At 41.9% G+C, this 18430-nt stretch overlaps 1 protein-coding gene across 1 annotated transcript in view; it reads right to left on the bottom strand.

Moving 5' to 3' along the window:
• Positions 1-18430, bottom strand: part of LOC122745514 (adhesion G protein-coupled receptor E3-like) — an 85731-nt gene that overhangs the window by 21175 nt on the left and 46126 nt on the right. Inside the window, exons 8-11 of the mRNA XM_043990853.1 lie at positions 6763-6809; positions 5695-5881; positions 4128-4244; positions 632-822 (exon numbers count right to left, since the gene is read on the bottom strand). Of these exons, the coding sequence (XP_043846788.1) occupies positions 632-822; positions 4128-4244; positions 5695-5881; positions 6763-6809 (542 nt within the window). The remainder of the gene's footprint in view (positions 1-631; positions 823-4127; positions 4245-5694; positions 5882-6762; positions 6810-18430) is intronic.

Here is an 18430-nt window from a genome sequence, read left to right as displayed (position 1 = left end):
TGACTAGTGCCCTACGCATTGCTCTGACCATGTGAAGGAGAAAGGAAACCATTTATGAAGTACCTACAATATACCAAGCACTGTGCTTATAGAGAACACCCTGGACTCAGTCCAGTAATTGGAACTCCATGGGTTAAGTTCCCCTCCCCCTTTACCCAGCTAAGCAAGGAGTACTTGGAACAACTTATCACAGGAGAACCTCTGCTAACATGTGTTCCCAAAACAAAGACTAGGCAAACATGGACAGCCGAGCCTGGGAAGTAGAAAAACATCGGTGTTCCCATGAGAATGTTTGAGATTTCTTGTTTTTGTGGTTTTTAGGGTATATAAGGTGTGTGAGAAAAAGCTTGGAGAGCTTGCCTGTCTGGCCTCCTTCACAGCCTGCTACTGAGTTACAATGTAATGCATAGGTTCAAGGGCTGTCTTTATGCCCTCTACTGTTATTATTAAAGCCTGTTATTGAACTGTTCCCTTTTCATCTGTCTCATTCACTCACACCCAGAGAGAAATCGCGAAATGTGCTCATTACAAATATTATTTCATTGAATCTTTTAGGCGGTATGGAACATATCTTTTAGCTGCCTTGCCCACTTCTATGAATATGTTGCCTCTGACTGTGGTTCATACCTACCTGCATATGCTGGAACTCTAGAATAACAGAAAGAGAGGAGGATTCTGATTGCTGTGGTCCTATAGCAGTACTGACTACTTGAGAGTTCAGGTAGATTCCATAACTCTCCTTCCCATGTCTCTCCTCAAAAAAGGATGCATTTATAATGGCTCCAAGGTAAGAATAGGAGAGAAAAGCAACTGCACTCAGACCTAAAAAATAAAAAAGGAACAATGTCCTCTAAGGCAAAAGGGCTAATTGAATCCCAAATATCCTCAGAAAGTTAGTAGAGAATAGAATAAAGTGGTTTATTGAGGTGGGGCAGCTAGGTGGCACAGTGGATAAAGCATCAACCCTGGATTCAGGAGGACCTAAGTTTTCAAAGCTGGCCTCAGAAACTTGTGTGACCCTGGACAAGTCACTTAACCCTCACTGCTCCACAAAAACCAAAGTGGTTCATTGAGGGAGCCAATATTGGAAAAGGAGGAGGTATAGCTGGAGTAGGGGTGATGACCTGGAATGGTACTAAAGAATGGACAGATTGGAGGTCATCATGAGCCCAAAGGGAAGGCTTGGGGGAGAGAGGAATAGGGAGAGAGAGAGAGAAAAAAGATTATGATAAGAATCCATAGGCTGTGAGCATGGAAGCCAAATTTTAGTTGGTGTTGGCAAGATGAAGATTCCAACTACTCCTGTGAGCAGCAGACGTGGAACTGCAGAGTTGGTTGTAGGAGTTGAGTTGTGAGTTTTGAGGAGTTGTGAGATTGCAGAATTGGGAAGTTAGGATATTTGAAGAACATCAAAATGTATGTTGCAGTGTCCTAGAATGAAGGAAGAATGTAGGGTGGAAATGGAGACTGTCAGGCACCAAACACAATGAGAAAGAAAGGGAGAATATATTGGGAGTCAGCAGATAATGGCTATCAGAATCTGAATTGGGTAATAAAATTTGGGTTTCATGAGACTCAGAGGAGAAGTTAACTGATGATGGTAAAGGGAGAGTCCAGATATGGTAATGGGAAGTAGAAGATATTAGGAGTTGCTGATCATGACTACTGGCCTCTTCTCAATCCTCATGTTTCTTGACCTCTGATGGATTTGATCCATGTGGTTACTTTCTCCTGCATACTATCTCTTCCTTGAGTTATCATGTCACTACTTTCTTCTGGTTCTCCTTCTTATCTGTCTGCTCCTTCATAGTCTCTTCTGTTCTATCTTCAGCCATGTCACATGCATTAACTCTTCTAGACTCTGAGAGGTCAAGTTTAGAGACCCATTAGCAGGAGATGCTCCTCATATTTCAAGAGCTCACCTGTGGCAGTATCATCTTTTCTTAAACAGACTGGTTTAACACTGCAGATAGTTGTGCAAATACTAGGTGTGAGCAGACCAGTTTGGTCTATTGGAATCATGAGTAAAGGGATTGTTTCTCAGTTAAGATAATGGGATCTAGTAGAATCTCAGCCCCTTGAAGCCTGACACTGTTTTATATATGTCTTTGGATATCAGGTATGAAGAATGGTGCACTGGAAATTGTGATTTCATCAGTGCAGGGAGCTTCTGGTGAGGAACATGAAATCATTTGCCAAGTATGTGGAAGTGGAAAGGACTTGAATTATCAGGTAGTCAGTCAATAAGAAATTATTCATTGCCTACTATGTTCCAGGCATCGTGCTATGTTTTAGAATTATAAAGAAGGCCAAAAGGCATTTTCTGTTCTCATAGAGTTCTCAGTCTAATGGGAGAAACTGCATAAAAATAACTATGTATAAGCAAGCGGTACATGGGAAAAATGGAGATAATCAACAGAGGGAAGGCAATAGAATAAGGGGAATGGGAAAATACTTGAGTAAGGCCACGGAAGCCAGGAAGTAGAGATGAGGAGGTAGAGCATTCCAGGCATGGAGGACAATCAGTGAAAATGCTCAGAGTAGAAAGATGGAGTTTGTTGTGTCAGGAACAGCAAGGAGGGTGGAAGGTATAAAGAGACTGGAAATGTTGGTGATAGGGTATGGGTTACAATGGGCTTTGAGTCCTGGAGGATTTTGTGCACTTTGGCAATAGGGAGCCACTGGAGTTTATTGAAAAGGGAGGCAGGGGGCAGCTAGGTGGCACAATGGATAGAGCACTAGCCCTGAATTCAGGAGGACCTGAGTTCAAATCCAGCCTCAGACCCTTGACACTTACTAGCTATGTGGCCCTGGGCAAGTCACTTAACCCCAATTGCCTTACCAAAAAAAAAAAAAAGAAAGAAAGAAAAGGGGGGAGGGCATGAAATAGCTAGACTTGCACTTTAGGAAGATCACTTTGACTTCAATTCATGCCTTACTGACTTAAAGGCCAGCTCTCTATCTATTGTACCAGGGCTTCTTAAACTTTTTCCACTTGTGACCCCTTTTCACCCAAGAAATTTTTATACAACTGCAAGCATATAGGTATATATAGGTATATAATAGGCATATAAAATAAAAAGAAAACTTCATTGTTGTCAAATTTTTTCACAACTCCCACATTGTTATGTCACCCCACATGGGGTGGCAAGTCACTGTTTAAGAAACTTTGTACTATTCCACATTGTCTTTCACTGATGTGCTCATAGTAGGCACTTAATAAGTACTAGTTGACTTGAATTGAATCTGAGTTTAACACTTACCAAAGGGAAGCTAAGTACCACAGTAGACAGGATATCAGGCCTGGCTTCAGGAAGACCTGAGTTCACATCTGGCCTCAGACCTTTATTAGCTGTGTGACCCTGAATAAATCACTTAACTGTTTGTTTTAGCTTCTTCCTCTGTGAAATGAGGTGGAGAAGGAAATGGCAAACCACTCCAGTCTTTGTCAAGAAAACCCCAAAAGGGTTCACGAAGAGCCACACACTACTGAAAATAACTAATAACAACAAATTAACAGTTACCAAAGCTTCCTCAGAAGCCCCTCCATCTACAATGACCAAGGGCAAGCCACTTAACCCTTCAGCACCCTGGTTCCAGATGCATTGGTGGATATGATCTATAAACTGGGAGTTTCCCACACTGATGAAATTATAGATCAGGATGGCAACAGAACAATAATTTGGCTTGTAGCAATCTAGTCAAATATGTAAAAAAAGAAAGAGAGAGAGACTAGGTTAATGGTATTTGTAATGGAAAGGAAGGGACAGCGTCCTTTCAGAAATTCAATGGGTTCACACTGTCAGGTAGCAAAGTATGGACATTGCCAAGAGGTCAATTTGTCTTTGAAGAAGGAGGATCTTGATCACAATTAATGCTAGCTCAAAATGGTAAGGGATGGCCAGGGATACAGCTTTTCTCATTGTACCTTTCCAAGCAGACACCTGGTGACGATTTGTTATTGAGGTCTGTGGCAGAAGGGGCTTTTGTTTAGAGAGATAAAGGTTGGGTGAGATAACTTCTAAGGTTTATTCTAAGTCACATACTTGGGAATTCTCTGACATAGAAGGATTTTGTGGCATTCCAGCCTGTTCTAGAAGAGTTCAGAGTCCATAAAGTGAGTGTACCTTGAGTATCTGAGTGGATTATATCCATGCAGAAAATCTTCATTGAGTTATTCTGAGCTTCCAGTTTAATGGTCCCATTTTCCTGGGAGCAGTTGCTGATTACATGCGTTTCAATAGCTGAGAACAATAATGAAACAAGTGAGCCTACTTGCCTTGCCTGCTTCTTAGCCAAGAAACTACCACCATTTGAAGCATCCTAGCCATTTCCCTAAATGAACCCATCTGACCTCCCAGGACATTGTGTGAAATGACAGTTGATTTTTGTCTTTTTGGGTACCACTGACACTTAGGGGAAGGATTCAGTTACTGGACCAATGGCAGGAATGCCAGAATGGCATTGTGTCCTTGTTATTTTAATGTAGATTTCATGAGTCTGAGGGATCCATATCAGATACACATCTCCATTGTGCCTTGGGGAGTGACATCCAAGATGGTCAACCATCATTAAAGGTGATCATTTAACTCAAGGGCTAGCCTACCCTATCTCCCCATTTTCCAATAGAATAAGCTCCCTTCTTTGATTCGACACTGACAAAGCTCTCAGGTGGAAGGAGTAGACTCAAATTCTTTGGTTCCAGGAGCAATGAATGGGTGGAAATTCTGCATTCTCTTGATATCAGGAAAACCTTCCTTGAAGAGCTACCCAGAAGCATAATGGGATGGCTCTCATTGGACACCTTCTACATCAGGGCTTCTTAAACTTTTTCCACTTGTGACCCCTTTTCACCCAAGAAATTTTTACATGACCCTAGGTATTTAGGCATATAAAATAGGTCTATAGAAACCTCTTCCTGTTGTCAATTTTTCTGTGATCCCCACATTCAGTTATGTCACCCCATTTGGAGTCATAACCACAGTTTAAGAAGCTTTGTTTTATGCAACCTGCATGGTCAAAACATTTATCCCTTGACCAGACAAGGTGATACTAGATTTTCTAAATTCAGCTAGGCTGGTCCCAGCAGAACTGTGACTAGGAATTCTAGCCCCTGGAGAAGATTAAGTCAAAGGAAGGTGGATTTATTTTCCCCTCCCTCATGAAAAGGGACAGTCTGCTACACAGTTCAGCCTGACCCTTTGTAGTCTGGCTATGAATGCTACCTGATTTCTGATCCCCACCCCCAGAATTGGGTGAGGCCAATGGAGTAGGAAGGAGAAGGTAGGGAGAAATACTGTCAGGAGGGAAGGCCTTAATCATGGTGAGGTTGGGTGATGGGATGAAGGTGATTTTGTTATATGGTATGAGCTGGAGGAAACCACCACTGGAAGGAAGTCCAGCTCTGAAAGTCAGCTTCCTTTCCTCAAAACCCATTCATCCATGGTCTATATTAAAAACCTGTCCAACTACTCAGTCAACAAAGATTTATCATATCCCTACTATGTGCCAATACCCACTATTCTAACCATGTGGATCACTGAATGCTATACATTCACTATGTAACAACCTGATTAGTTGACTTTTCTACTGGATTATTTGCTGCTTCACCGAGTAGACTGAATCCAGTGGTTGTTTGGGGTCCTGAAGACACAGCCATTATTTGTTATAATGGCCTCTACCATATGAGCTCACCTAGAACAGACTTATTCTGTACCATCTGTATCTTCCCATCAGGAGACCTGATAGCATCCTCCCATGCAGCTTGTTCTAGGTCCTGTAATAGGTTTGTCACTTTAGTTGCAATTGCTCTCTTGTTCTTAGCAGTCCAAAAGGCATGGGTGGCGGTAAATGATTCAAGGTGGTAAGAAAGATTCTCCAACTGATAAGAAAAATGAATGATCTCATAAAGTTAGAACACCTGTCCAAGACACTGCCATGGGACCTGGACTAAGCTAGGAGGAAAGATGCTAGAGTAGGGATGCTGGCCTTAGAATCAGGGAGATTGAGTTCAGATCCTACTAATGATTCTCAATGACTTTGTGACTGGATGATGTCAAGTAACTTCTCTGAGGCTTTTTACTTATATAAAAAATGGATAGAATAGCATATGCCTTACAGGATTGTTATGTAGCTGAAATGAAATAATATATGTATAGAACCTTGAAATACTCTATAATTGTCGCCCATTATTAGATGTAGATGCCTGTATCATTTTACTTGACTGTCATGGGCTCTTCTACCTTTGAACTCTTACTTTCTGGTTCTTGACCCTATGCCATCTTTGCCTGATTCCTACTCTCTCCTTGAGCCCATCTCATCTTTCTAGGATTCCACCTCTATTCTCTGTCATCCCATTTATCTTTTACTTAATTTTTTTACCTCTTCCCTTTGCTGGTATCACCTTTGCCTGATCAGTGTCTCTCCTCTCTCTGATAGGGTGGAAAGGGCAGCACAATTAAGGTCAGCAGACATTGATTCAAATCCTGCCTCTGACACTACCTATGTGATGGGACAAGTCATTTTACCTCACTGGCCTTCAGTTTCCTCATCAGGGAAATAAGCAGGTTGAACTAGATGACTTCTGATGCTTCTTCCAGGTATGAATCAAAGATCTTTCTCAGTTTTACTTGATCTCAATTACTTTTTCATGATCCTATCTTCTCTTTATTGAACTCCATCTCTCTGACCTCAACTACATTTACTTGCTTCCTATCTCACCTCTGTTTGATTCCACCTTACTGAGATTCAGTCAACACTCACCTTGTTGCTGCCTCCAGGGTTCAATGGTGATGTGGGAAAGGAGATATCTATAAGAGAGATGTGTAAGGCAAGATCATTAGGAAGATATGTTAAATGCAGGCCTTCTGTGAATCCCCCAAGGATTGTCTCAGGTTGACTTAAGATCATGCTGTTTTGCCTTTGTTAGTAAGGTGCTTCTGGATCCCATGGTTCTGTAGCTTCCCAGGTTGTTGGTGTGTATCCCAGAAATGTACTCATTCACATCTGGGGTCACAAAATCAGAAAGACCAGGGCCATTTGGGCAGTGATACGATGGTTTTTGTCTCTTAAACCAGCTTGAAATTTTCCTCTACTAGCTGACTCCTAGAAAGCCTTCTTGGCTAGTTCTGGAAAAAGAGAATCCAATTACTATCTTTGTGACCTTGGACAAATCATTTAAGGTTCCTGGTCTTCAGTTTTCTTATCTGTAAAAGGAAAGGGTAGGATCAGATGATCTCTGAGTTCCTCTTCAATTTTTGATTATTGATAGGGTGATTCAATGATTCTGTGAATCACAGTTCAATAGTGACATGTGACAAGTGCTGAACTTCCCTTTGCTTTCCATGGTCTGATCTCTTTGCCTCAATCTTTTTCATCAAAGACTCAAATTAAGGCATTTTTTTCCCCAGATGACTGGGATCTGGAAAGGATACATAATATAATGGATGGCAGAGTCAAGACCACCATTGAAGACAAGTGTTAAGGGCTAAAATTCTAGCTAGTCTGTCTAAAAGATCTAATGAGTGGTCGCCAATAAATTATAAGCTTTAGCAAGAGTTAGACTTTTAAGCATTTATTAAGGAGAATAAGAATTTGGTGAAGAGAGAGAGAAAGGCCTAGATTCATCTATCTGTTAAAGGGAGAGAGCATTCCTAGCTCCACTCTTCGCGCCAGAGTCCACACAAAAAAAGAGAGAGTCAGAGGGCCAGCCTCCCCCTTCTTCCTCCCACCAGCAAATGTCACTTCCTGACACCAAAGAAAAGATGCATGGCCTTGCCCTCAGAGACCTTATCCTCATGGTGGAACTTTCCTACAGTAAGTTTCTAGCAGGTGACATCATTCCAATTGTTACAGAAGGAAAGAAGGAAGGAAAGAAAGAAGAAAGAAAAAGAATATTGTCTAGCAGGGAAGGCCCAGTTAAAATCAGGCAACAGGAATTTGGGGCAGATCTAGGATATGGAATCACATATTTAGAGTTGGAGAGACCATCCTTATCTCCCTCTTTTACAGATTAAAAAAAAGGTAAGCTCATAGTGGGGAAGTGACTTGTCTAGGATCACACAGTCAGTAAGCAATCAGAGAAGGGATTTGATTCTCCCTCTTCTGATTCCCGAACTAATGCTCTTTTCATTATAGCACCTGGCCTGCTAGTGATAACATGACTTTCTTCAGCAGCTACTTACAACCTGCCTTAGGATAATCATTATAATTATAGCTAGCATTTATAAAGTGCCTTTAGGGTTTATAAGTGTTTTCCAAATATTTTCTCATTTTATCCTCTCAAGAACCGGGGAGGCAGGTGCTGTTGGTATCTTCAGTTTATAGTTTATGAATCTGAGGCAGGAAGAGGTCAAATGATTGCCCAGGGTCACAAAACATCTGAGGTTGGGTTTGAACTCAAGTCTTTCTGACTCCATGTCCAATATTGTATTCACTGCACCCAATAGCTACTTCAAATTACAAGTTCTTTGGGTTTTACTTTCTTTGGATTTTAATGTTTCACTAGTGATTTCAGAGAAGCAAGGATATTGTAGTGGAGAGATCTGGCCTTGGAGCCAGAAGACCTGGGCTGGCTGTGTGATACAGCATTGAGGTCCCCACAGAAGGTGCTAGAGAGGCCCATGGTGATGGGCCTAGAACCAATGAGGAGCTTCACAGAACAGGAGGAAAATGGTCATGAGGTAAGTGCATCATAGAAAAAATGTTTTTGGGGCCAGAGTCAATATGGCAGAGAAAAGGCCAAGTGACTCTCCTGAGTTCTCCCCCAAACCCCTCTAAAAACCTTTAAATAATGTTATAAGACAAGTCTTGGATCAATGGAACCCACAAAAAGACAGGGCAAAATAATTTTCCAGCCAGAGACAACTTAGAAGGATAGGAGGTGTGGGGAGTGTTAGCTAAGCGGCTTGCAGCAATATTGGGGCAAGGAAGGAGACCAGCAGCCTCCCTCAAGAACAAACTTAAACACACACCCACACCCACACCCACACCCACACCCACCCACACCCACACAAACAGGATCAGTAGGATCAAGGGAAAGGAAATAAAATGGGGAAAGGGAAATTATACAACCTGAAAAAATACCACCACCCAGGAATCAACTGAGAATATGCAGCAGAATGCCTGTTGCTTTCCAGTTTCCAGCTAGAATGCCCAATTCTCCTCCCCCAATCCCAGAAAACCCCATACGGCCCCAGCCAATGGGATGGACGCCCTGACAGTCACATGACTGCCCTCACTAGGCTTCCAATCATTATAATTTTGCCAGGCCCATGTAGGTGTCAGCCAGTGGTGATGATGTGAGTTGCCAGCACCATGGCAACGGCTACAACCAGTGGGTGGAGCACTGTACGGCTACAACCAGTGGGTGGAGCCCCAGGCCAGTGCACGCTGAGGCATAAAAATTTCAAATAACAATTAATTCTTTACAGAGGAAAGGTCTATTGTACCAGGGTGAGAGTGGAGCAAAGTCCAGTGTTGGCTGTGCCAGGGCCCCAGCAAAGCAGGAACCGGCCTGAGGAACCACTTAATCAGCAGCTGCATTGATTGCTTTTGGAACTCTCAGCTCACAGATGGCAAGGAGATAGAACAATTGGTCAGAAGGAGATTACAGGGGTCTCTTTGCTAGTACTGAGACAGGACTCTGTTGCTTTGCCCATACTCAGATCCAGGTCACAGTGTTGGGTGGCAGTCCCAGGATGAGGTGGAGTACGAGCACATCAGAGCTTGCAGCCACAGTGGAGCAAGGACCCTTATCACAGTTCCAGGGCAGAAAAGCATCTTTGTGGTCTCTCACAGACCACAGCACAGTCCAGGAGAGTAGTAAATATACCTCTTTTTAGATCATACAACCTTTGAAGAACTGAAAACTTACAGGTCCCTAGAAGAATCTCTGAAAACAGTTGCAAAAACCCCCTGAAGTTTGGGACAGTGAACCTCCTCCCTGGAAGCAGAGCCCTACTTTGACAGAGTTAAAGTCAAGAAAGAGGCTTGGAAAATGAAAAAAAAATATTCTCATCATAGAAAGTTACTATGGTGGCAAGGAAGATCAAAATATACTGTTATGGGCCTAGCATACCCCAGAAGTTCTCTGGGGGATAAATCAAAGAACCTTCTCCTTGAGAAACTAAACCAAAGGATAGACACACCTAAAGAGATAAGTGGCACCTGATCTGGACTGAGCTAGCTCCAGGAACACCACACTTCATTCCAGTCTCCCCCACCCCTGGGGAGATAGGATTAGGTGTGGCTGCTGCCTTTGTGGCATGAGGAGGAGAGATGGCTTGAGAGATCCATAGCCACCCCTCACCAAACTCCCCCAGCCACCACCAGTGGGGGATGCTCCTCTCCCAATAAGGGGACTTTCCACAGTCAGATGATCACTCACATCAGTCCCCTATAAAAGTATCTGCCCGTCTCCTGCTTGAGGAGATAAGTATCTCAGAGCCTAGCCTCTGTGCCATGCCTTCTCCCCATGAGAAGTCCAAGGATTTCTCTCTTGGTTTCCTTTCCCTAGCACCCTAAATAAATGATTATTTTATTCTAATTGAATTTATATGCAGAGGGTGTAATTCTTTAAAGAGGAATTCCTAGGAATCTCTACCCATAACCCCAAACCCCTACCCATATCCCCACCTATATTTCCATAACACATACCCTCAGAAGATAACAAAGTTAAAGCTCTGACATCCAAAGCCTCCAAGAAAAATATGAATTGGTCTTGGGCCATGGAAGGGCTCAAAAACAACTTTGAAAATCAAGTAAGAGAGGTAGAGGAAAAATTGGGTAGAAGAACAATCAGGAAGAGAAATGAGAATGATGCAAGATCATGAAAAAAGAGTCAGCAGATTGGTGAAGGAGACAAAAAAATACTGAAGAAAATAATACCTTAAAAACAGACTAGACCAAATGGTAAAAGAGATGTAAAAAAAGCAATGAGAAGGGGCAGCTAGGTGGCGCAGTGGGTAAAGCACCAGCCCTGGATTCAGGAGTTCCTGAGTTCAAATCTGGTCTCAGACACTTGACACTTACTAGCTGTGTGACCCTGGGCAAGTCACTTAACCCCCATTGCCCTGCAAAAAAAAAAAAAAAAGCAATGAGAAGAAAAATGCCTTGAAAAGTACTGTGAGAGTTGGAATGGCACCCCTGCTGGAGAGATACTGTAGGGAAGCTCTGCCATGAGGAGAAAGCATGTGATTTAGAGACCATGTGACTTTAGCATCCGGAAGTTATATCTATAGAACCACCTGTAGGACTTTTTGTTTGTTTGTTTGTTTTTTGCGGGGCAATGGGGGTTAAGTGACTTGCCCAGGGTCACATAGCTAGTAAGTGTCAAGTGTCTGAGACCAGATTTGAACTCACGTACTCCTGAATCCAGGGCTGGTGCTTTATCCACTGCACCACCTAGCTGCCCATGGACTTGTCAATCAGAGCTACCAGCCAATTAGCTTGGAGCTGTATGTTGGGACAGCCCTGCTTCCTGTTTTAGAGATGGCTTCTGGGAGAAGCCATTGAGGATCGGCCTCTTTTCGTCCAGGAAATGAGCATGGCTGCAGATAGAGAACAGGGCAGGATGGGGGTGGGGGTGGGGATGGGGAGGGAGCCTCTTAGTCGTTTGGACACCAGCATAGTGGTGAGAGATTTCACGTGGGCTGCTAGGAAAGGAAATTGCTTTCTTTCTCTCTGGCTATACCGAATTAGATCTGAGCTAGGATTTCCATGCTATAAAGAATCTGTTCTCAATCTCTCTCTCTCTTCACTAACTTATATATTTTAATAAATCTTTAAAAGCCTAAACTCTTGTTGAATTTACCAGTGATTTTAGCAAGCTTCCCCCCAAGACTGTGGGGGGGGGCAGATTAGAACCCACAATTTAGATTTTAAACAACACAGTAGGATTGGCCAAATGGAAATGAAGGGACTAAAGCTCACCAAAGAAAATAATTCCTTAAAAATTAGAATTAAGCAAATGGAAGCTAATGACTTTATGAGGAATAAAAAAAAAACCCCACAATCAAACAAAACCAAAAGAATGAAAAAATAGAAGATGATGTGAAATACTGGAAAAACAACTGACCTTGAAAATAGATCCAGGAGAGATAATTTAAAAATAATTTGACTACCTGAAAGCCATGATAAAAAAATCTATGCATCGTTTTACATGAAATTATCCAGGAAAATTGTCCTGATATTCTAGAACCAGAGGGTAAAATGGAAATTGAAAGAATCTACCAATCACCTCCTGAAATAGATCCCTAAATGAAAATTCCCAGTAATATTATAGCCAAATTTCAGAGCTCCTGGGTCGAGGAGAAAATGTCATAAGTAACCAGAAAGAAGCAATTCAAGTACTGGGAGCCACAGTCATTTTGATTGAAGATTGAACACCTTCTACATTAAAGGATAGGAGGACTTGGGATATGATATTCCAGAGGACAAAGGGAATGAGATTACAACCAAGAATCACCTATACAACAAAACTGAATATAACTCAGTGGGGGGGGGGGGGAATGGATATTCAATTAAAAAAGAGGACTTTCAGGCATTCTTGATGAAAAGACTAGAGCTGAATAAAAAATTTGTCTTTTGAATACGAGAAGTATAAAAAGGGAAACAAACAAAAAAAAGTAATCATAAAGGATTTTAAAAGGTCAAACTGTTTATATTCCTACCTGAGAAGATGATATTTGTAACTTATAAGAAATTTCTCATTATTAGGATAGTTGGAAGGAGTATATATGGACAGAGGACACAAGTGTGAGTTGAATATGATGTCGTGGTATCTAAAAAATAAAATTAAGGGATGAGAAAGGAATGCATTGGGAGAAAGGGAAAGGGAGAGGTGGGATGGGTAAATTACCTCATATAAAAGAAGCAAGCAAAAGCTTATACAGTGGAAGGGAAGATGGGGTAGGTGAAGGGGAGTGAGTGAACCTTACTCTTATTAGGATTGTCTCAAAGAGGGAATAACATACATACTCAAGTGGCTATGGAAGTCTATCTTACCCTATAGAAAAGTAAGAGGGGAGGGGAATAAGAGTGGGTGATATGCATGATAGAAAGGAGGGCAGATTGGGGGGCTAGTCAGGAGCAAAACACTTTTGAGGAGGGACAGGGTGAAAGAGGAGAGAGAATAGAATAAAGGGAGGGCACAGAATAGTAAGTGTGAAAAAATGTGAAGCAAGTTTCTCTGATAAAGGCCTCATTTCTTAAACATATAGAGAAGTGAGTCAAATTTATAAAAATAAGAGCCATTCCCCAATTGACAAATGATCAAATGATATAAACAGTTTTCAGATAAAATAATCAAATCTGTAGCAATATAAAAAATACTATAACACCATTGATTGCAGAGATGCAAATCAAAAGAATTCTGGGGTACTACCTCATACCTATTAGATTGGCCAATAGGACAGAAGAGGAAAATGACAAATACTGGAAGGGATGTGGGGGAAACAAGACATTAATGCACTGTTGGTGGGGTTGTAAACTGATTCAACCATTGTGTAGAGCATTTGGAACTATGCCCAAAGGACTGTGAAACTAGCAATACCACAACTAGGTCTGTATCCAAAAGGAGATAAAAAACCAAAAAGGTAAAGGACCTATAGGTACAAAACATTTTATAGCAGTTCTTTTTTAGTAGTAAAGAATTGGAAATTGAGGGGATGCCCATCAGTTAGGGAATTGCAGAACAAATTGTGGTATGTGATTATGATGGAATACCACTATTGTGCTATTAGAAATGATGAGCAGCAAAGGCTTTAATCTCATTAGAATTGGCTCAAGGAGGAAATAATATACACACTCAATTGGGTGGAGTAATCTCTCTAACCCTGCAGGAAAGTAGGAGGGGGAGGGGATAAAGAGAGAGGGGCAAAAGAAGGAAAGGCAGAGTGGGGGAGGGGACAGACAGAAGCAAATCCCTTTTGAAGAGTGATAAGATGGGGGCAGCTAGGTGGCGCAGTGGATAGAGCACCGGCCCTGGATTCAGGAGTACCTGAGTTCAAATCTGGCCTCAGACACTTAACACTTACTAGCTGTGTGACCCTGGGCAAGTCACTTAACCCCAATTGCCTCACTAAAAAAAAAAAAAAAAAAAAAAAAAAAGAAGAGTGATAGGATGAAAGAAGATGGATAATAGAATAAATATCATGGGGAAGGGAATAGGATGGAAGGGAAACAATTAACAATAGTAATCATGAAAAAGAGAAAAGAGGGAAAAATTGTACAAAAAATATTTATAGCAACTCTTGGTGGAGGTTAAGAATTGAGAATCAAGAGAATGTCCATCAATTGAGGAATGATGGAAAAAGCTGTGTTATATGATTGTAGTGGAATGGTCTTGTGCTACAGGAAATGACAAACAGGATGATCCCACCAAAACCTGGAAAGACTAATGAACATCGATGTATGGTGAAGTGAGCAGAGCTGGGAGAACACTGTGCATAGTGACAGCAATATTATTCGATGAACAATTGTGAATGACATAACTACTCTCAGCAGTGCAATGATTCAAGACAATCCCAAGGAACTAATGAGGAAGCTTACTATGCATCCCTATAGAAAGAACTGATAAAAAGAACACTTGTGGATTGTACATATATAACCTGATTGTGATCTTGTGGAGGGGGGAGGAAAGGGAGGAAGGGAGAAAAATTTGGAACTCTAAATCTTATGGAAATGAATGTTGAAGACTACCCTTACATCTAACTGGAAAATAAAATAAATGTTTGTTGCTAAAAAAAAAAAAGACTTAGCTCAAGGGGGCAGCTAGATGGCACAGTGGATAAAGTACTGGCCCTGGATTCAGGAGGACCTGAGTTCAAATTCGGACTCAGACACTTAACACTTACTAGCTGTGTGACCCTGGGCAAGTCACTTAACCCCAATTGCCTCACTAAAAATAAAATGATGAACAGGATGCTTTCAGAGAAATCCTGGACTCACATGAGTTGATGCAAAGTGGAATGTACTGTGTACAAAGTAACAGCAGTATTGTAAGATGATTAGCTGCGAACGACTTGGATACTCTCAGCAGTAAAATGATTCAATAGAACTCTGTAGGACTTAGGATGAAAAATGACATTCATCCACAGAGAAAGAACTGATGGTGTCTGCATAAAGATTGAAGGCTATTTTAACTATATTTTTCTTGCGTTTTTTGTCTCTTTTATTTTACAACATGACTAATATGAAATGTTTTGCATGACCACACAGGTATAACCTAGATTGAATTGCTTGCCTTCTCAAAGGTGAGAGGCGGAGGGAAGAAATGAAGAGGATTTGGAACTCAAATTTATAAAAATGGATGTTGAAAACTGTTTTTACATGTAATCTGGGAAAAACAAAATACTAAATAAAAAGAAAAAAAGATCATCCAGGGATAGGAAGAGGATGAGTGAAATCAGGGGGACCAGTCCAAGTGCTGTGTCACGGTTACAGAAGAATCATGGAGGAAGGTCCATTGGGGGGGACTTCCTGCGGCAAAGGGAAATCAGACAGGAAGGACAGTAACAACAGACCCATTTGTGTGGCACCTTAAGGCTCACAAAGCCTTTTTTTTAGCACACCCTTGGGAGGTGGGCTGGCAGGTCTATAGGTGAGCACCTTGAGGCTCAGAGGGAGTAAGCAACTTCTCTATGGTCCAAAAGGAGGCAGTGCCAGTGCATCAGAATCAGGAGGCCTATTCTGAAGGTAACTATTCTTCCCATCAAACAGACACTGGGTTGCATCAGTGCTCACAGGGTCTCCAAGGCTTCAGGGCATCTATCTGGTGCTGCACATGTTCTGTTCCATAGAGAACCTGGTTCCAAACTTCTTCCACCTGAGAGTTTCCTGGTTCTAATCTCATAGACTCATTTAGTACCTGAGTCCACTCCCCCAGCAGTCCCACAGGGTTTCAGGTCCTCCTGTTCCCTAAAGGCATACATACCTAAGCACTCAGGCTGTTTCTTACTGCTTTTGGTAAAGTCTGCTTTGCATGTGCACGTATAGCTTCCAACAGTATTCTCACAGATTCCATTTAGTTCACAGAGTGATTTGTCCTGACATTAATTTTTATCTTCAGAAGGAAGGGATTGGGGGTGATTAGTAACCCTAGTTTGGACACAACAGAGAGCTGGGTGGGACTTCTCAGTACCCTAGCATCTCTTGCCCCGTCTGACTGCTGGGGAGGATGAAAACTGGGCTGGACAGAAACATGCAAAGTCTTGGAGCCTCCAGATCTCTCCCTTCAGTCTCCATATCACTCCCTTGTCTGGACTTCCTGGGACAATGATCCCAGTGAAGCCAATTTCCTAATGAGGGAGGCAGAGTCAAGATGGCAGAGAGAAGGCAGTAAGCACTCAGAGCTCCTGAAACAATTACTCCAAAAAGCTCCAAACAAAGCCATAAAATAATTCCTGGAGCAGCAGAACCCACAAAAGGTTGGGCTGAGATAATTTTCCAGCCAAAGACAGCTTAGAAGTTTGACAGGAGGGGGCTGCTGTACTAGGGTAGGAGTAGAGCCCAACCCTGCAGTTTCACTGAGACAGATCTAACCCCTGGCAGGCGACACCAGAGAAATTTACCCTGAGCCTCGGAATCAAATGCAGTGCCAGTGTCTTCTGGAACTAAGCTCACAGTCTGGTGAAAGAGCTGAATGGCTGGCTGGGGCAGGGTGGGGAGAGACTACAGGGGTTTCTGTTGGAGCTGAGGAAGAATTCAGTTGTTATACCCCAGTGGGGAATCAGGAAGAGATCTTGAGTGGCAGTGGCCCGGGTAGTGGAGGGGCACAGGCTCAATGGAGCTATCAACTCAGATAAACCTTTATTTCCTGGTTGCATAGCAAGTTGACTTGGGGTTATTTATAGACCTGTGCACAGGCTTAGCTAGTGAAGAACCTGCCACACCTCAAATCATACCAGCTGTAACCCCCTGAAGCTTGGGACAGTGCAACCTAGAAACAGTGTTCCACTTTAAGGAGCTAAAAGTCAAGCAAAAGAAAGGCAAGATGAACAGGCAGAGAAAGGTGAAGACCATAGAAAGTTTATTTAGTGACAAAGAAGATTGAGGTGCACCCTCAGAAGAGGATAGAAATGGCAGGGCTCCTACATCCAAAGCTTCCAGAAAAATATGAATTGGTCTCAGGCCATAGAGGCAATCAAAAATGATTTTGAAGAGAAATTAAGAAAGGTAGAGGAAAAAATGGAAAGAGAAATGAAAGTGATGCAGGAAAGTCATGAGAAAAAGTCAACTGCTTGAAAAGCCTGTAATGATTGGAATGATGCCACCTGCTGGAGACTTACTGTAGCAAAGCTCCACCATGAGGAGAAGGCCTCTGAGGGCAAGCCATGTGGTCAAGGTCCTTAGTGTCAGGAAGTGATGTTTGCTTGTGGGTACTGTCTATCAAGGCTACCAGCCAATCAACTTGAGGAGCCTCCCATTTCTGGGAGGAGGACACAAAGTAGGAAGCAGATGCTGGCAGAGGAGTGCTGGCTCTTCTTTGGTTCCTGACCTCGCCATGGTGGGTCGGATGATAGGGTCTCTTAGAAATAGTTAGATTTTTTACCTTTCTCTCTGATCCTAATTCTCTTTAATAAATAAACACTTAAATGCTCTTTCTAAAGCTTATAATTTATTGGCGACCACTCATTAGCTTTTAGATGGTATAGCTAGAATTTTAGCCCTTACAAGCCAAATTGAAAAGCTCTCTGAAGAAAATAATTGCCTAAGAATTAGGATTGAACAAATGGAAGCTAGTGACTTTATGAGAAACCAAGACATAATAAAGCAAATACAAATGAATAAAAAAATAGAGGGCAATGTGAAATATCTTCTTGGAAAAACATCTGACCTGGAAATTAGATCCAGGAGAGATAATTTGAAAATTATTGGACTACTTGAAACCATGATCAAAATAAGAGCTTAGACATCATCTTCCAAGAGATTGTCAAGGAAAATTGCCCTGATATTCTAGAAATAGAGGGTAAAAGAGAAATTGAAAGAATCTACCAATCACTTACTGACAGAGATCCCCAAATGAAAACTCCCAGGAATATTATAGCCAAATTCCAGAGCTCCCAGGTCAAGGAGAAAATTGTAAGCAGGCAGAAAGAAACAATTCAAGTACTGTGGAGCCACAGTCATTACAGCACAGAATCTAGCAGCTTCTACATTAAAGGATAAGATGGCATGGGATATAATATTCAGGAGGGCAAAGGAATTGGTATTACAACCCCAAATCACCTACCCAGCAAAACTGTGTATGGGATTTCAATGATAAAGAGGACTTTCAGGCATTTATGATGAAAAGACCTGAACTTAATAGAAAATTTGACTTTCAAATACAAGACCCTAGAGAAGTATAAAAAAATAAACAGGAAAAAGAAATTAAGAAGGATGTTAAAAGGTTGAAATGTTTACATTCCTACATGGGAAGAAGATATGT

This window comes from Dromiciops gliroides, chromosome 1, assembly GCF_019393635.1.
Source record: "Dromiciops gliroides isolate mDroGli1 chromosome 1, mDroGli1.pri, whole genome shotgun sequence".
Classification (NCBI taxonomy): Eukaryota; Metazoa; Chordata; class Mammalia; order Microbiotheria; family Microbiotheriidae; genus Dromiciops; species Dromiciops gliroides.
The sequence above is the reverse complement of the archived record's forward strand: the minus strand, read 5'-3'. Positions and strand labels throughout refer to the sequence as shown.